The 17,149-nt window shown below is 64.0% G+C and overlaps 2 protein-coding genes across 10 annotated transcripts in view; one reads left to right on the top strand and one right to left on the bottom strand.

Annotated features, from left to right (window-relative positions):
* The first annotated feature begins 37 nt into the window (after positions 1–37).
* Positions 38–2,645, top strand: IZUMO4 (IZUMO family member 4). 6 transcript variants are annotated; one of them, XM_047711083.1, is made up of 10 exons: positions 38–332; positions 517–597; positions 688–759; positions 1,105–1,131; positions 1,226–1,301; positions 1,399–1,446; positions 1,528–1,590; positions 1,815–1,832; positions 2,004–2,090; positions 2,345–2,645. In XM_047711083.1, exons 1-10 carry the CDS (start codon positions 119–121, stop codon positions 2,433–2,435), a joined length of 777 nt encoding a protein of 258 aa, XP_047567039.1. In that variant the 5' UTR covers positions 38–118; the 3' UTR covers positions 2,436–2,645. The 6 variants fall into 6 exon arrangements, with proteins under 6 accessions (XP_047567039.1, XP_047567002.1, XP_047566994.1 ...); XM_047711038.1 differs by having other exon boundaries at positions 39–332; positions 1,528–1,542; XM_047711064.1 differs by having other exon boundaries at positions 40–332; positions 1,528–1,542; positions 2,004–2,068.
* A 1,186-nt stretch (positions 2,646–3,831) lies between these two features.
* AP3D1 (adaptor related protein complex 3 subunit delta 1) overlaps positions 3,832–17,149 on the bottom strand; it is a 34,313-nt gene continuing 20,995 nt past the window's right edge. Inside the window, exons 9-32 of one of the 4 annotated variants that reach the window (XM_047709922.1) lie at positions 16,953–17,002; positions 15,597–15,646; positions 15,156–15,204; positions 14,692–14,837; positions 14,460–14,608; positions 14,159–14,389; positions 13,334–13,565; positions 12,274–12,419; positions 11,890–12,031; positions 11,159–11,230; positions 10,399–10,474; positions 9,768–9,970; positions 9,250–9,323; positions 8,963–9,143; positions 8,528–8,614; positions 8,024–8,131; positions 6,910–7,056; positions 6,540–6,587; positions 5,926–6,115; positions 5,576–5,664; positions 5,410–5,495; positions 5,156–5,277; positions 4,984–5,063; positions 3,832–4,837 (exon numbers count right to left, since the gene is read on the bottom strand). In XM_047709922.1, coding sequence (XP_047565878.1) covers positions 4,742–4,837; positions 4,984–5,063; positions 5,156–5,277; positions 5,410–5,495; positions 5,576–5,664; positions 5,926–6,115; positions 6,540–6,587; positions 6,910–7,056; positions 8,024–8,131; positions 8,528–8,614; positions 8,963–9,143; positions 9,250–9,323; positions 9,768–9,970; positions 10,399–10,474; positions 11,159–11,230; positions 11,890–12,031; positions 12,274–12,419; positions 13,334–13,565; positions 14,159–14,389; positions 14,460–14,608; positions 14,692–14,837; positions 15,156–15,204; positions 15,597–15,646; positions 16,953–17,002 — 2,854 coding nt within the window. In that variant the 3' untranslated portion in view covers positions 3,832–4,741. The remainder of the gene's footprint in view (positions 4,838–4,983; positions 5,064–5,155; positions 5,278–5,409; positions 5,496–5,575; positions 5,665–5,925; positions 6,116–6,539; positions 6,588–6,909; positions 7,057–8,023; positions 8,132–8,527; positions 8,615–8,962; positions 9,144–9,249; positions 9,324–9,767; positions 9,971–10,398; positions 10,475–11,158; positions 11,231–11,889; positions 12,032–12,273; positions 12,420–13,333; positions 13,566–14,158; positions 14,390–14,459; positions 14,609–14,691; positions 14,838–15,155; positions 15,205–15,596; positions 15,647–16,952; positions 17,003–17,149) is intronic. The other 3 variants (XM_047709904.1, XM_047709894.1, XM_047709912.1) reach the window with 3 other exon arrangements.

Genomic DNA, 17,149 nt, shown 5'->3' with positions numbered 1-17,149 from the left:
GCGATCTGGGCGGGGCCCGGAGGCGGGGCCGGCAGTTGTCCGTTGCGGGGCGGGGCCGGCGCCGGGGGCGTGGCGCGGGAGGCGCCGTTGGTTGGCGGGCTGCGGGCGGGGGCGGGCCATGGCCCTGCTACTGTGCCTGGGCCTGACTGCGGCGCTGGCCCGCGGCTGCCTGCACTGCCACAGCAACTTCTCGGAAAAGTTCTCCTTCTACCGCCATCACGTGAACCTCAAGTCCTGGTGGGTGGGCGACATCCCCGTGTCGGGCTCGCTGCTCACCGACTGGGGCCAGGACACGATGAAGGAGCTGCACCTGGCCATCCCCGCGGAGATCAGTGAGTGCGCTCAGGAGAGGCGGCGCCCGCCTGGGTGCGTCCCCCGCCCCGCCAGACCCCGGGCCCCGCCAGACCCCGGCCCCGCCTGACCCCCGACCCCACCTGACCCCCGACCCCACCTGACCCCCAGCGCTGCCGGACACCGGGCCCGGGCCGCTCACCTGCCGCCCCCTCCCGCCCGCAGCCCGGGAGAAGCTGAACCAGGTGGCGAACGCCGTGTACCTGAAGATGGATCAGCTGTACCAGGGGAAGATGTATTTCCCCGGTGAGCGGGCAGCCGCCACGCGCGGGAAACGGACACGGGCCCCTCCGCCCCCCGCCCGAGCCTCACCTCTCTCTTGCCCACCCCCATCAGGGTATTTCCCCAATGAGCTGCGAGCCATCTTCCGGGAGCAGGTGCACCTCATCCAGAATGCCATCATCGAAAGTGAGCAAATGGAGAGCCCGGGCGGGTGGGGGAGGGCCCCGGGAGCGGCTCGGAAGTCCCCGGAGGTCAGGCGGGGAGCTGGCAGGGTGCATTCTGCACAGAACACCAAGGGGACAGAAGGGCAGCTCCTCAAGGCAGGGCCCCTTCCAGCGACTGGGCCGAGGCACTGGGTAACCCCCACCCGCCCTTCCCTGCCACCTGCCCCTGCCGGTCCCTGGAGGCATGCTGCCCTCCACCAGCCGTTTGGGGCCCCAGGCTGAGCGCCACCCTGGGGGAGCCTTGGGCGGGGCAGGAAGGGTGGGCGGGGCAGGGGACAGGCAGGTTGGTGCTCTTGTGCCCACACAGGCCGCATTGACTGTCAGCGTCACTGTGGTGAGTGAGGCCCGGTGCAGCCCGCGGGGCCCGGCGGGGAAGCTCCCCGGGAGGCCGAGGCGGGGAGCCCGCGGCTGCCTCCTGTGTGTTGCAGGCATCTTCCAGTACCAGACCATCTCCTGCACCAACTGCACCGACTCGCACGTCATCTGCTTTGGCTACAACTGCGAGTAGGGCGCAGCCGTGGGGCGAGGGGAGGTCCTGGCCTGGGGAGGGCGGGGCTCCGGACCCGGGGCCTCCCCATCTGCACACCCCATGTGCCTGCAGGTCGTCGGTACAGTGGGAAACAGCTGTGCAGGGCCTCCTCCTATACATGTGAGTTGAGGCGGCTGGGCTCCGGGAGGGCAGCCCGACCTCAGCCCTGCAAACCCGAGTCCAACCTCGCTGTCGTTGTAGAAACAAGTGGCACAAGTACGTGAGTTTTATCAGAGGCAGGGAGTGTGCTTTAAGCCCTCGTGGGTGAGTATGAGCTGCGGCGGCCACAGGAGGCGGCACCTGGCCCCTGGGCTCCGGACCCCAGCCCTTCCTTCCGTGAGCACCTCTGGGCTCGGCTGGCGCCAGCGGGGCCAGACAGTGGTCAGAGCTGGGGAGTGCCCCCAAGAATGGACTTGCCCCAGTGCAGGGACCTGGGGGCCACCAGCCCTAAAGCTTGGGGCTAAGAGAGACTCTGTTGTGTCTTTCAGAGAGGACACGAACACAAGGTAAGCCACCCCTCACCCCCAATCCCCGCCCTGTCCTCTCCAAAGCCCTGGCCAGGCCTTCTGAAAGGGAGGTGGGGACAGACTGGGAGGGGTTGGATAGGGCAGACACAGCTGGCGGGGATCCCTGGCACCTGGGACAAGCCAGACGTCACCTCTGCAACCACACCCAAGGGATCGCTTCATGAATAATCATCAGCTGTCCTCCTCCCCTGGACGCACAGAACCACTCCGGCCTTGTGAGTGGCTCAGAGGCAGGCTGTGAGGACCCGGGCCGGGGTCTCTGGGTGGGTGGGCTCCGTAAGCCAGAGATCAAAACCCAATGGCTAATTTGCCCAAGCCCCACCCCCACCCGTTTTTTTGCGGCCCGTTGTGGGAGTGCTGGGCATGACACTGAGCTTCGAAGGTCTTGTCTGCGCCCTGTCACAGGCCCCAGGGCCCCAGCAAAGACCCTGGCAGGGGCGAGGAGGTGGAACAGGGACGGAGGGCTGAGGGCACTCCTGTCTCTCCAACAGTCTGATATCACCGAGCTTCACGTGTCTTGAGCCCCCACACCTGGCCAACCTGACTCTAGAAAACGCTTCCGAGTGCCTGACACAGCACTGACGAGCACCGGGTTCACCAGACCGGCCCCAGCCTGGAGGCGGAGCCAGGACTCAGCTAGACTGTCCCAGCTTGACCCCCTGGAGCAGGCTGCTACTGTCTTCCTCCTCTCCCGTCCGAGCCTGGGGCCCCCGGGAGGGGTGTGTGGCTTTGTCGGGCGAGGTCCCTGAGCTATTAGATGCAATGATTAAACGTCCCTGACATTTCTCATCACCGAGCAGTCTTCCTCAGGGCAACAGGGGTCAACCCATCCTGGTCACGAGCATGGGGACAGGACTGTGGGCAGAGGGGCGTCCATGCCCGTTCCGGTGCAATCTGTCTGAACGCCGCTGGGTTGGCTAGGATGGAAACAAGCTTGTGGGGCAGATGCCCTGAGGACTCAGAGACCACGGTTTGGTGAAAACTGTGGCCAGCTCGGGCGCCTCTCAGGGCTCACGCCACGTTGGGCCAAACCTGAGTCACAGGAGCACAGAACGGTCCTGCTGCGTCTCTTCCTTCTGCAAACCCTCCACGGGGCTTAGGAGGGGCCCCAAGCACTTGATCTGCGGGGCGGGCAAGCAAGGGACCGGGGGACCAGAGGCCTGCCTGGAGGCGGCCTTGTGCCTGGAAGTGCTGCTGGCAGCGGTCCATCCGAGTCAGGACAAGCGCATGGGGCACGTGGAGAGCGGCAGTCTCATGGGTGAGCACCCACCCAGGGGATGGGTGTGGGGGGTGCGGGCTGGTGGCCGGGCCAGAACCGCCCTCGCCGCGTCAACGTGGGGTCTGTCGCCTCGGTGCTTCCCAGGCCGCAGCAAGGGAGATGAGGGGCCGGCAAGGGGTCTGGCACGGTACAGGACACGTGACTTTGTCCACTGAGAAGAGTGAGAACGCCTCGTGGCTGGTGCTTCTGGACATATTATCAAGCGGGGACACTGGTGGCCGGTGGGTCTGCCCATCTGTGCTCAGGCTCCGTGCTCTCCCGCCCGCAATTTCAAGCTCGAGCTGATCTGGCTTCCTGTCCACTGACCCCCCGCCTTACTGGTCTTGAACTGACCCTGTCTGTGCAGTGTAAGGCCAGCGGGCATGCGGCAGGTCAGACCAACATGGGTGAGACCTGCCTCAGAGCAGCTGTCCTGCCGCTTACCCACGCGCCGCTCGCTAGCGAGGTGCCCCGAAGGGCGGGCACGTCCACCAGGCATCGCCGGTGGGGCTCCTGGAGCCCACGGGTCAGGCGGCTCCTTGCCACACCGCCCAAGCTTGGGGTGTACGGCGATGACACGACCTCCATCATGAGGGGACGGGCGCATGGGCAGGACGGGCCCCCGTCAGCTCGAGGACTGTCCAGAGCCCCTGGGTGTGAGGCGGTCCCCTTGAGACCACCAGGCAGCGCGGACACAGGCAGGACATCCAACAGATAAGCGTCTGTTTCACAAGTTTATTGGATCATCTTGACACAAAATCATTACAGCAGCGTGATACGTCTCTCTCCTCTACCTGGGAATGTCGACAGCAAATCGACCCTTACATGACACGTCACACAGTGCTGACGTTCTAGCGCCACGGCACAGGATTCCGGAAGAGGTTACTCTACATGCTAAAGTGACCGGGGCATCAGGAGGAAGCTACGTCAGCAAGGACTGTCCACCCTCCCACCCCGCCCCAAGTCAGCGCGCCTCACAGGTGGGGGTCTCCGTGCCTCGCTCCGTGGGCTATGGTCCGGGGCCGGGCCACCCCAGGAGTCCGCCTTCCTGGCAGCGGAGCGTTCAGCGACGGGAAGGACCTGGAATCCCCAACGGCCCCACCACTCACCAAACACTGCCGACAGACACATAGCTCCGTACAGGGGACACTGTGAACCAGTAGGGTCTGGGTCCGGCGCCACTGGGATTTCCGACCGGACCCCCACCGTGGGTGGCAGCCCCCCGGTCCGACACACGAACACGTGGTGGGACGTAAAGAACATGACGGACAGCAGCCTACACGACCCTCTGGCCAGCAAGTGTCTTGACCCACGGCTGGGAGGGTGAGGAGTGTCTCTGCAGTGAGCAGGTGCCCGCGGGCAGGGCACCCGGGGGACTCGGATGGCCTCCTGGGAGCAGGATATACCACTGGGCGCCGTCCATGGCGTACCCGCAGCCCGAACGGCGGTTCCATCTGCTACCCGGGCGGCCTCGCTACCGCAGGCCCTGCCCGAGGGGGGTGCCTCAGCGCTTCCCCCAAAGAGTGCAAAGAGTCAAAGTAAAAACGCCGACAGGATACATCAACGTGACGCGTCACCTCGCCCGGCCAACAGGAGCGCCCCGTCCCAGCGAGGGCGAGGCCTCGGCGGCTCAGCACTGGGCCAGTGTGGCCTTCATCTCCTCCAGCAAGCTGCCCAGCAGCGCCGCGTCACTGCACTTCCCGTCCACGGAAACGGACTTCTCCCCCTGCAAACGGGAAAACCACCACAGAATTTTGAAATACGACATGAAAAACCCGACGGTATGTTCGTCCTTTAGCTTTTTCACAGCACCTCGCTCAGAGTTCTGAGAACCCAAATGAGGGTCCCGCCTCTGCACGGGCCGGGGCTCACCTTCTTCACCAGGAGGCAGACGTGGTGGCCCTGGATGGAGCGGCTGTACATGGAGGCGCAGGAGTCCACTCTCTCCACCACTGCAACGGGGGTGCGGGGTGAGGCCGGAGCCCGCCCGCAGGGAGCAGAGGCACCGCCACCCCAGCCTCAGAAGCCTCGTCCCATCTCTTACCAGAAAAATGGTGATGAAAACAGATTTTTGCCAGAAGATTCTGGAAGGACATACTAATGCCATCAACTTTGACTGAGCTCATGCTCAGGTCCCCAGACTCCAACAACTTGGCAAAGGCATCACTGTGGGAAGGACACAAGACAGAGGCTGATGACAGGCAGGCTGCCCAGCCCCCTCCGGTGGTCCCTTCCTTTGTGGGGAGGGGCGCACCTGTAGTAGGCGTCATGACCACACACAGAGGGGGAGGAGCGCACCTGTAGCAGGGCGTCGTGACCAAGTACGAGGTGCAGCTGAAGTGCAGCTGGAAGTCCAGCTTCTCGTGGGTCGAGCCCTCATCGTTCTGCGGGAGCAGGCACACAGAATGAGCGGGGTGCGGGGCACCGTCCCACGGGCTCCCGACACCGCCTCAAGCCCTGCTACCTTGGCAATGAAGGACAAGGTCCCCTTGAGCTTCTGGGCCGTGACGATGCTCCGGACGGTGAACACAAACTGGGCCTCGTTGGAGACGCCTGGGGAGGGGGAAGGCGCGGGCCCGAGAGTGGCGTGGGGCGGCCTCCGGCTGCCGTCCCACACCCTGGCAGGTGGCAGGGATGTGACCCCACCCAGGGCCTGTTCTTGGCGCTGCCCACCCTGGTCAGAAAACTGGGCTCAGCCCCCAAGGGACAGCAGGTGACAAGGGTGGGGGGTCCCCAGGACCAAGTGGAGGAGTCTTGCCAGCAGGAGGCCCCGGCCTCCCCCCAGCCCCAGTGTCCTGCCGGCGGCCCACACACCTGGGGGCAACTGGAAAGGCACGGGGACCCCGTCGTGGACAGAGGAGCCCTCGGGCCGGGCCAGTTTGGTGTTGAGCGAGTCCAGCACGCTGAGCTCCATGTTCTTCAGGAAGCTGCTGCTCTGATTCTCCAGGACGACGGACACAGTGACCTGGCTGTCCTTCTGCAAGCTGCCCTGGATGTCATATGTCTGCGAGGCAAGGTCGGGGTCAGCCTGTGCCCCCCAGGCCTCCTACCGGGCCTGCACGAGGGGCCTGAGGAGTGCCAGCCACACTTGCTGGGCAAACGCAGATCACCTCCGAGAAGCAAAACTCCCCAAACCCCCAAACAAGAAACAGGGCTCTGGCACAGCCTGTGGTTCAAGCCGCTCTCCCCTTTCCTCTGCCGGCCACTGCCCATCACGCCGGCCCTTGGGCCCACCCACCAAAAGTACCCCGTGCACCTCCCTCCACCGGAAAGGCTCTAGTGCAGAAGGCTCTAGGAGCAGGAGCCCTGGGACAGAGACACTCAAAGTCCCCGCTATCCCCAAGACCCCACTGCCTCCTCCACACACCCAGAGAAAGGACCCCAGTGTGCCCCAGCCCCCGGTGCTCTGAGTTACCCACACTGCTCACCATTTTGATGTAGGCATTTTCAGCCAGGAGGCAGTAGCTGGTCATGGGCTGGAAACAAAAGAAAACACAGCTTTGGCCAGACAGAACTTGCAGGTGGCAGCCGCCCACAGAATGGGGCCTGTCATGACCTGCGCCAAGGGCTCCAGATGGGAAATGCTGGGACCGTGAGAACGGGGCGGGGGGAGGGGAGCAAGGAGACCCCTGACCCCAGGGCCTGGACAACATGTGCCCGCACCTCAGGGACTCCTGCCACATGACAGCACTGCCTCCCTGACGCCCAGAGCCCCCGGGGCTCACCCACCCGCGCCCACTGAGGCCCTACTGCCGGGGGCGCCCCGGGCCCATGGGAGGCGAGCGCAGCACCCCTCACCGGGAGAGGGTCCTCGTCGAGAGCGCCATTCTCCACGGGCTCTGCTGCCCCGTCGCTGGCAGGCTTTTTCTTCTTGGGTTTCTTCTTGTCTTTTGATCTCTCCTCCTTCTCCTTCTTGTGCTTCTTCTTCTTATGCTTAGAAGGTTTCTGGAACAAAACATGATCAAGGTCAACTCCCAGACTTCTCTGGCCAATGGCGCCCACAGCGAGGAATGGCCCAGGCCGCAGGGGCCCAGGAGGCTGCAGACACAGCCGGTGACACCCCCCGTGTGGCATGTGGCTTGAGATGCGGGACCCGTAAGCCAAGCTCAGGAGCGCTTGTGGCACAGCCGACGGAGCGGCCAGCCCGCAGCACAGTGGACGGAGTCGCAAGTCCCAGGCCCATGGGATGGAAGTGAGGACACGAAGGCCCACCGCTCAGCGGGACAGTCACTGGCCACAAGCACAACCCACAGGAAGACCAGTAAAAACCCAGACGCCAGCTCCCCACCGCACCCGAGCCGACGAGAACACACGTCCACGAAAAAACCTGCCCGCCACATTCACAGGAGACGACCCACAAGAACCGAAAGGTAGAAACTTCAGTGGGAGAGTGAAGGCACAAATCACGTCCGCCACACGCAGAAGCGTCCCTCGGCCATGGACAGGACCCAGGTGCTCCGATGCACTGCCCCAGGGACGAACCCCGAGCCCACAACGCTCCAGGAGGGCACCAGACACAGTCCACACGGGGTGTGAGTCCACACGTGACACATCCAGACCAGACCCCTCCACGGACGGGAATGGGGCTCGTGGGGCTGGGGAGAATGGGGGGTGATGGCTTATGGGGGCAGGGTTGCTTTTGGGGTGACAGAACATTCTGGAACTAGAGAGAATAGCACAAACTTGTGGACGCACTGAATGCCACTGAACCACACACCTTAAAGAAACGACCTTTACCACATATGAGCGACAACAAAACTGTCGTGACAACAGAAGCCCAAAGCACACCAACCGGACCCCGCCCCGGCCCCAGCAGCCCCCACCCCTGCCCCACAGGATTCAGCAGTCGCCCGAGTCCGCAGCGCGGCCGCGCAGCCCGCTCCCTGACAGCTGGGACGGGCACCACTCCCACCTTCTCGGGGTCCCGCTCATCGTCGTCCTCGTCAGCCGGCTCCTCTCTCCTGGCCTCCTCACCCTCTTCCTGAGCGGCAGCAATGATGGCGTTCACTCCGGGCTCTTCCTGCAGGAAGCCGGGTGGGGGGCTCAGGCAGGCAGCCGGGCCCAGGCGTCCTCCACCCCCACCACATCCCAACCCAGCCTCCCTGGTTCCCACCAAGGTGTGTGGCCACCGGACAGTGCGAGCAGCTGGCAGAGGTCCGAAGCAGGCTGCGGGCCCCGTGAGCGGCCTGAGGCCGGGCCCCTGGCCTCATCCTTAAGAGGAAGCAACAGCTCGAGGCCGCGTCCGGCACAGGAGCCCAGGCCGTGCTGAGGGCCATTCCTACGGCCATTGACTGGGCCAGACTACAGGCACGGCACCTGGCTGGTCTGTGCAAGGGCACCCCAACATCCCACATCCCTGAACGCCTTGGAGAGGAAAACTGACTGAGGCTGGTGAACGCACGTGCCCCCCGCCAACCTGTGGAGGACCGTGCGGGGCTCTTACTGGGGCCGGGGGCACGGCAGGCAGCGGCGTGGTGGACAGCCAGAAGTCTAAGTCCTCGCCCTGAAACCACAAAAGAGAGGCTTTGGGCTAAAACAGCAGGACAAGCTACTGACGGCACCGGGGGGTGGGGGGAGTTCCCACCCCCAACCAGATAGGGCGGCTTCAGCTCTGGGACCCACGTGCGCAGGGAGCCAACCGCAACGTCAGGGCCGGAGGCCGGGGGCACTCCTAGCTCACTCTCCATTGTAACAAGCAGCCTCCGATGTCCCAACAGCAGCCCGAGAGAAAGCGGCCCAGCCCACGGGTCCAGGCTGCTTTACGGCCCCCAGCCCTCCCCTGGCGTGACCACCACACAGGCAGACAGATGGACAGGAAGGTCAGCATGGGGGCTCTGCGGGGCCCACGTACCACCTTCTCCTCCTCCTTCCCTTTCTTCTTCTCACGTTCCTTCTCCTTGTGCTTCTTCTCCTTTTTCTTGAGCTTCTTGATCTTCTTTTCCGTGACGGGGACATCCTCTTTCTCCGGAGACTTAGAGGTGTCTGCATTTCTGTGTTTCTGGACAGGCAGCTTCTCGCTGTCGGCTAGGGGCCTGGGCAGGCGGGTCACAGAGTGAGAGGACAGGGACACAGAGAACACCGACGGCCTGGGGCAGGCCCGGGGCAGTCCCGGCCCCATCTTGGCCCCGCCCTGCTTACCTGTCCAGGTCGATGTCCAGGGCCCTATAGGGGTCGTTGGGGTCTTTGTCATCCTCGTCACTAGGCAGAGCGTTCTGATGGACAGACAAATTCTGTGTCCCAGCCCAACAGGTCCGTGGAACCCTTCCACCCCTTCTAGAAAGGGACAATCTGGGGGCCTGGGGGACTCAGCTGGTTAAGTGACTACCTGCGGCTCAGGTCATGATCCTGGAGTACCAGGACCGAGTCCCACGTCAGGATCCCCGCTGGGCAGGGAGTCTGCTTCTCCCTCTGCCCCTGCCCTCCTTATGTTCTCTCTCTCTCTCTCTCAAAAAATAAAGTCTTAAAAAAAAAAAAAAGGGACAACCAGGCCCACACCGGAGAGGAGAGTTCATCTGGGGCAGGAAACGAGGCTGGGATGTGGGCTCCCACTCACAGCTCAAGAGCCCTCTCCAGGTTCTGCGGGCAGAGCAAGCCAGTGACGAGGGAGCCTGCTTTCTGCCACGGGCGCGAGGGTGGGGGCGCCCCACGGGGCTGACCTCAGGCATCTCCTCGGTGACAATGTCCACCTGCTGTGCTGGGGTGATGTCCTCATCGCTCTCCGTGTGCAATGAGCCGTGGCGCCGTGGCTTGCCCTTTTTTTCCTTGTCCTTCTTCTTTTTCTTCTTCCTGTCCTTCTCCAGCCTCTGGCGGTGCCTCCGCTCCTCCTCCAGCTTCACGTACTGGTCCGACACGGGCATCCCTGTGGGTGCACACCGAACCCAGCACTCGGCCGCTGCCCTGCCATCGGCCGGACCACCTCCAGCCCTGAGCGCCGCGTGTGGGCAAGGGGGCCCCCAGGGGCTCAGTGGGGAAAGCCCACCGTGGTCTGTGTTAGAGGGAGGCGAGCAAGGGCTTTCTGAATGCCGACGGGCAGGCCAGAGCAGTGGGGGTAGGTGGGGGATTGGGACCTAGGGAAGGAATGACGGGGCACCATGGGCCCTTGGCCTCTGACCCCCGTTTACCCTCCCAGCTGGGACCTACCACAGCCGAGGCGGCAGCACAGGTCTAGCCGAAAGTGTGCGTGGCAGGAGGCATGGCCGGGCCTGATGCCACCTGGGAACTGGACCCGGCTGCCACCCCCTCACCAACAGGGGCTCCCCAGGTGCCAGGGCCCGTGCTGATACTTGCCTGGCACCTTCAGGGGCACCGACAGGTCTATCTGCACCACCGGTATGTGTTCCACGCCTGGCAGGTCCTGGTACCGCTGGAGAAGCACCGAAGTGTTACCAGGCAGAATAGATGACAGAAAGGGACGTGTGTGCAGCAGCCACGGCCCAGCACGGAATGCACAGATGGCCTGGGATGTGCGGGATCCCGCTGGGGGCCCTCACATGCCACGGGGCATCTGGGGGGACAGCGTGGCTCCCTACAGACTGCAGGACTGTCTGTCACTATGAACAAGTTCCAGTCGGGGGAAGCTTCCACCCGCCTTTCCTGTCTGCGTCACCACTTCAGCTGAGAGGAGCGATGCAAACCCGAGCCCAGTGAGCACTTGGCGGCCCCCAGGGCGGCCAGTCAGAGAGCCGGACGCCATGTGAGCCGGCGAGGGTGCGCGTGGCAGGCAGGGGCCGTCTGCAGGCCCTGAGAAGGCTGAGCAGTCACGGGGTGACCCAGCAATCCCAAAGAAGGGAACCGAGAGTGTGTGTGTGCGGCCCTGCCGGCCTGGGGAAGCCCAGCGCGGGGAGGACACGGGTCAAGCTGTGGCACGGCATGCTGCCTTCACTCGATGTCGTGGGCAGGACCCGCCCGGCAGCCAGGCCACGTGGGGTGACCGGGACAGTGACGCGCTGCCCCACAGCTGGAACTGGATGTCCTCCCCAGGGTGGATGGGGCCCTGGGGGCTGTGGGGGACAACAGTCTCCAGAGGACAACCTGGAACCAGCCGTACCTTCTGGGGGGATGGGGAACTCTTGATGTAGAACGGGTTGTTGGCCTGTTCCTGCTTCCGGGCTTCTCGACGCTGCAGGGACAGGATTCAAGTGCACGTCCATGAACGCACGTGGGACACACACCCTCCCTGCTAGACCACAGAACTTCACCGTCAGCCCTCAGCCAACAGGAAGACCACGGTGGGCGCAGGACTGAGGTCAGGAATGACTCCAGGACGTGGGGGCGACCATCTCCGGTTTCAAGGACGGGAGCTCAGAGAGGCTGGGTGAGCCATGTGAGGCCTCTCAGCTCCCAAGAGCCGAGCTGGGAGGTCACATCGTCTGAAGGCTCGGCCTGCGCACGGGTGGGGGGAGGAGCTCTGGGGGGCACAGCTCATCCGGAAACAGGGGAGCCAGACACAGCGGGCTGGGGAGAGGGGAGGACATGGCGCGTCTGCTCTGCTGCAGGCTGACTGTGCACGTTGAAGTCCCGCGGCCCGGAGGCGCAGAGCAGCAGCCCCGGACACCCGGTCAGGCCCCCTCGGCGCGCTGTGCGCTCCAGAGAAGCCGCTTCGTGTTTCGACACAACCCAACCCAGACTCCAAAGGGTAGCTCGGTGCTCCCTGGAGAAGCACAGCCCCAAAGCTCGATCTACTAGGACGGCGCACAGCACCCGTGGGCTCTGGGCGAGGCCCTCTGCCCCGGAGGCTCTGGTGGGAAGGCGCCCTGCCTCTGTATAGCCGTGGCTCACCCGGGCCAGCTCCTCCTCGTCAGCCTCCGGCTGCCGCTGCTTGACGTGGCGCTGCTCCTCCTCATGGAAGATGGCCTTGGGCTTCTCGTCCTCGGACTCGCTGTCCGAGGGCGGCTCGTTGATCCAAGCGTCCAGGTCCAGGCTAGAAGATGCGGGGAGGTCACAGGGCAGCTCTGGCCTGTGCGCCCAGTGCCGGACGCTCACGGGTCACGCACAAAGTGGGAGCACCTCCGTCCTCTCGGAGACGAGGACATGAAGGCTCAGCTGCTGCTCGAGACACAGCCACCCGGGACAGACACGCCGGGGACTGCCCCCCCGCACTTCTGCTCTCACTGTCCTTTCCGCCATCCCAGCCCATGTCCTCTGGCCGGCTGCGCAGCTCACCCTTCAGGAACTGGAACTTTCTTCTGTGCCTTGGGGGCCACCGGATTCAGCTCCCCTGCAAAGAGGGCGCTCACTTCTTCTGCCACTGGCACATCCTTGGCCTGAAGCTTCTGGATGTGCTTGACCAGCTGCAAGACGCAGGAAGCCTGAGGGGACCACAGGGAAGTCACAAGGGGGTCACAGAGGCCCGGCTCTGAAGGCCACCGGGCTCCACGGCTCACTGTTCACACCACGGGGAAGCCCAGCCCAAGGCGGGCGAGCGGGAAGCGCTCTGCCCGAACCGCACTGAGAACATCCGAAGGCTCCCAGAAGCCAGGGGCTCCCCGGCAGGAACATCTGGCAAGGAAGAGACCAGCCCACGGCGAAGACGTGGAGTCACGAGCAGAGGGGGCACGGTCACCCGCGAGAACCGCTCGGACAGGTCGGGTACTCCCGATGAGCCACAGCGCCTGCTTCCAGGAGGCACACGGGCACCTCCGTGCTGCCGTCCTCTGTGGGCTGCGACTCAGGACTCTGCCCGAGCGTGGCTCCCAGAGTGACGCTCGGTGGGGACCACGACCACCAGCTGAGCTGATGGCACGCAGCTGCCCTCAACTGTGGAGCAACGGGGCCCACCGAGTGACCGTCAACACTCATGTGCAGTTTGCAGATGGAGGGCCCTGTGTCGCCCCCGGAGCACCAGCAGTGGCCTAGCCGCGGGGCCCACAGTGCCGGCTCGAACTCCCGCTTGGCCCGCTGTCACGCCACATGTGCCAACCAGCTCTCCCCATGCAAGAACCCCGGTCCTCACCTGCCTAGAAACCCGCTGTCCACTGGATGCTTCCCTGAAGGCTGGTGATGGGCTCCGGCTTGTTCGCTGTCTCGTCCCCCCACCCCGCCCCACCTGCGGGCCAGCATCCAGCGCCTCCCCCACCCCGAGGGCCCGGACTTGCCCATGTGCCCGCTAGGGTGGAGCCCTGGAAAACTGGAGTTCTCCAAGTTGCCCTTGGGGAAAGGCAAAGCTGGGCACTGCCCGGGACAGAGACTCTTCCAGATGCGGGAGCCCCCGAGAGACACTGACCCGCTCCTGGACCTCCAGGTCCGCGCTCTGCACAAACTGTGGCAGCCGCTCCACCATGAGCTGGGTGACGTCCTGGGCTGCCTCCGGCTCCGCGGCCTGCTCCCTCTGCTGCAGGATGGCCGCGTACAGCTTCACCACATTCTGCACGTACACGGCCTGGATGTGGCCGGGCAGGGTGGTAACCTTGGGCCGCAGCATGGCCTCGAGGGTCTGCTGGGGCTCCTGCAGGTGCCTGTGGACAGGGAGGGCCCCATGAGCACACAGGTCCGGTGGGGACTCCCAGGCCTGGGCCGCCCCGCAACAGGGCTCCCATGTGCACGCTACCCCATCTGGGCAAGGAGAGAGACGACTCTAAGAATGAACAGACGGTCACAGACGGGCCGCAGGGAAAAACGGGCGGAAGAGGAGCAAAAAGCACAGCGACAGGGGCGCCTGGGTGGCTCAGTGGATTAGGCCGCTGCCTTCGGCTCAGGTCATGGTCTCGGGGTCCTGGGATCGAGCGCCGCATCTGCCTCAGCATCCCTGCTGAGCGGAGAGCCTGCTTCCTCCTCTCTCTCTGCCTGCCTCTCTGCCTACTTATGATCTCTCTTTCTGTCAAATAAATAAATAAAATCTTAAAAAAAAAAAAAAAAAGCACAGTGACAACGCCATCTGGGGGCGGAGTGTCTATGACCGCCAGGCTTCTCACTTGTTCTCAGGGTGGGATATGCGCGTGTAAATGAACTCTTTTGGCAGAGGAAAAGCCCGGGAAGGAGACTGGGGCAGCTGCCGGGAGCCCGGGGACATGGGAGTGCTGGCCCACCGCCCCCTCCGGGCCGCACTCACTCGGAGAACTCCCCACAGATCCAGGCGGCGGCGTAGAGCACCTCGCAGATGCCGTTGCGCTGGGTGCTGCTGGCCACCAGGTGCGCGCGGTCGAGCAGCGCGGACATCTGCGACACGGCGAACTTGCGGATGGCCTTCACGCGGATGGCCACATCCAGCATCTGTGCTGCAATGAGGTGGCCGTGGCGGGTACCCTCCAGCCGGGTCAGCTCCACCAGGACGCTGATGTACCTGCAGGAGGGAGCCCTTAAGGTGCGCCCCTTGCACGGGCGCCAGCGCCCCCGGGCTGTGGGGCACGAACCACTGGAAGTTGGTGATGTGCTGGTAGTTGCACTGGCTGCAGATGTCGATGATCTTCGTCAGCAGCTCGTCCCGGTACGTCGTGCCCTCAGCCTTGTCCACGTGGCTCATCAGCTTCTTGACGATCTCCACTAGGTTCTTCTTGGACACCTGGGGGCGGGGGGAGCTGGTGAGCATGGGGCGGGCAGGTGTGGGCAGGGTTGGGTCGGCAGGGGGCGGGGCTGGCCACACACCATTCCGTACAGGAGGTCCAGGGCCCGCAGGCGGATGGACTCGTCCTTGTCGTCCAGACACTGCAGGACGAGGTCCTTGTGGGCCTGCACGGACTTGGGGTGTGTTCTCAGGATCTTGGACATGGCCAGCAGCCCCAGGTACTTCACTGCGGAGATGGCAAGATGCAGTTAACCTGGACGCGCCCTAAAGGGCTCCGGGGCCTGCACAGAAAGAGCGAGGCCGGGTCTGCAGCCCGAGCCCGACCACCTAGATATGGTCAGGAGCAGCCGCGTGGGCCCCCAGAGGTCCTAAGCAGCACGCTGGGTGCTGGGAGAGAAGCCCCAGTGACCTCACACGTGCGACCCACACACACAAGCCCCCAGAGCTGCGATGGTTGCCTGCAGGCCACGGGCCATGTCCAACATGAGGCCACAGCCAAGTCCAACATGAAGCCCCGGCCCCGCAGAGGTGAGGAAGGACTCACGGTTCTGGTCGGAGTCTTCTATCAGGATCCTCAATTTCTGAACGCAAAGCTGCAAAGGAGAAGGCAACACCGGTCACACCTCCTGAGACAACAATGAAGTCGGTGACCCCAGGCGTGCCACAGAGCCTGATCCAGCCCAGAGGCCCTGGGACAAGGAGGGATGAAGGACACCAGGCCCCACTTGGGGCAGGCCCCTGCCCGCAGGCACCCACAGGGGCACGTCTGGGGAGCGCCCACTGACGCACACGCCAACACCCCAGCGCCTTCTGGGGGCACTAACGATTGTGTCCCCACCCCCGCCCCTCTGCCAGCTGTCAACAACTGCAGACACAGGCAGGCCGGGGCCCAGTGAGTGACGACTGGCTACACGGCCAGCCGGCACATCCCCACCCCCCATCCCCTCCCCAGGCTACACCGCTCTGTCTGCACCCAGGGACATACCTGGATGCTGGCGCTGTGGTTAGGCATGCCAGAGGACAGCGAAATGAGCACTGGAACAGAAACCCTCACTTTAGGAACTCGCCAGGCCCCACCCACATGCAGAGGCCCACTCACACGCATCCGCCGCAGGCACTGGGACACCACACACCAACACCAGCATGCCAGGAGCAGTGGGTCCGGCTGCTTTCCTGGAGAGGCTGGCTCATGAGACGGCATCTGGCTGCTGAGTCTCTATGGCCAGGAGCACAGACCACAGCCTCACGGCGGGCACCCCCATCCAGGGCAGGTCCACAGAGCCCGGGCCAACCCCACCTGCCTGGCTCTGAGAACCACCTGAGACGCACCAACCCTGCCACGTGCCAGGCCTTCTTCGTCAACCTATGCCCCCAAGCCCCGTGCCCATCACCAAGGACAGCTCTGACCCTGCCATACCCCGTTTTCCCCCACCGACCACTGCAGACACAGACTTGGCTCTCCAGTCCTGCATTTGCTGACTCTGGGCACCAGCTGGTCCCGAATGGCACCCGCCCTCTCCACCAGTGTCATGGGGCCTCAGGGCCCACACGGCTCTAATCAGAGTGTGGACCCTGGACCAGCTTCCTGTGAACGGCTGGATTTCAGGCTGCCCACAGGGCCTTGAGGAAGGACCGGAAGCTGGCTTCCCTAGCAGCTTCGGGCAGACAGGCAGGCAGGGAGGAGGTGACCCGTGGGCCACGACTCTAGCTCCAACCAACAACGTGGGAGGGGGCTCAGCTTGCTGAACATGCAAAAACACATCAGCCAGCGCTCTGCGTGGCCCTTGCTGGAGACGGACTGAAACAGGACTCAAAGGAGAGTTAGACCAGGAGTGCTCCCAGTCCTGCATCATGAACCCTTTTAGCGGCAGGTCCCTATGTTTAGCAGGCACAGGGGACAGCACCACGCCTGAGACTTGCTCTGAACTCCTCAGGGAAGGGGCGTCTGGGCGGCTAAGCGGGTTGAGCCTCTGCCTTGGGCTCAGGTCATGATCTCGGTGCCATGGGATCAAGCCCCACATCGGGCTCTCTGTTCAGCAGGGAGCATCCTTCCTCCCTCTCTCTGCCTACTTATAATCTGTCAAATAAAGAAAAATCTGGAAAAAACAAAACAAAACAAAAACACCCCAAAACAAAAAAAACCCCACCTTTCCCTAAGGGGAAAAAGTGTTACTGGCAGGTGTGCCACAAGCTGTCCCCGCCTCCCAAGGGGCTCCAGAGGGGGCTGGCAGCCACATGTGGTGATGGAGCCTGGGATACTCCCTGCACCATGGGGCCCCACTCTGGCGCCCAGGGTGGGAGTGGGGAGGGCTTTTCACGCGCCGCGGCGGCCAGGCCTCACCTGCAATGACCGTGTTCACGCACTCGTAGAGAAGGGACATGGCAGACGTGCTGCGGGAGGAGAAGAGCGGAGGCGTGAGGACCAGGCCGCCGGAGAGCCGCAGGGAAAGCGCCTGTCTGCTGCCTGCTCTCGGAGTCTGAAGCAGGGCTAGGGCAGGAGCTGGCCACCCCACACACTGCTGTCACCCAGGTCGGTGG

The sequence above is a fragment of the Lutra lutra genome, chromosome 1 (genome assembly GCF_902655055.1).
Source record: "Lutra lutra chromosome 1, mLutLut1.2, whole genome shotgun sequence".
NCBI classification, from domain to species: domain Eukaryota; kingdom Metazoa; phylum Chordata; class Mammalia; order Carnivora; family Mustelidae; genus Lutra; species Lutra lutra.
Note: the sequence above shows the minus strand (reverse complement) of the source record. Positions and strands in the feature narration are given on the sequence as shown.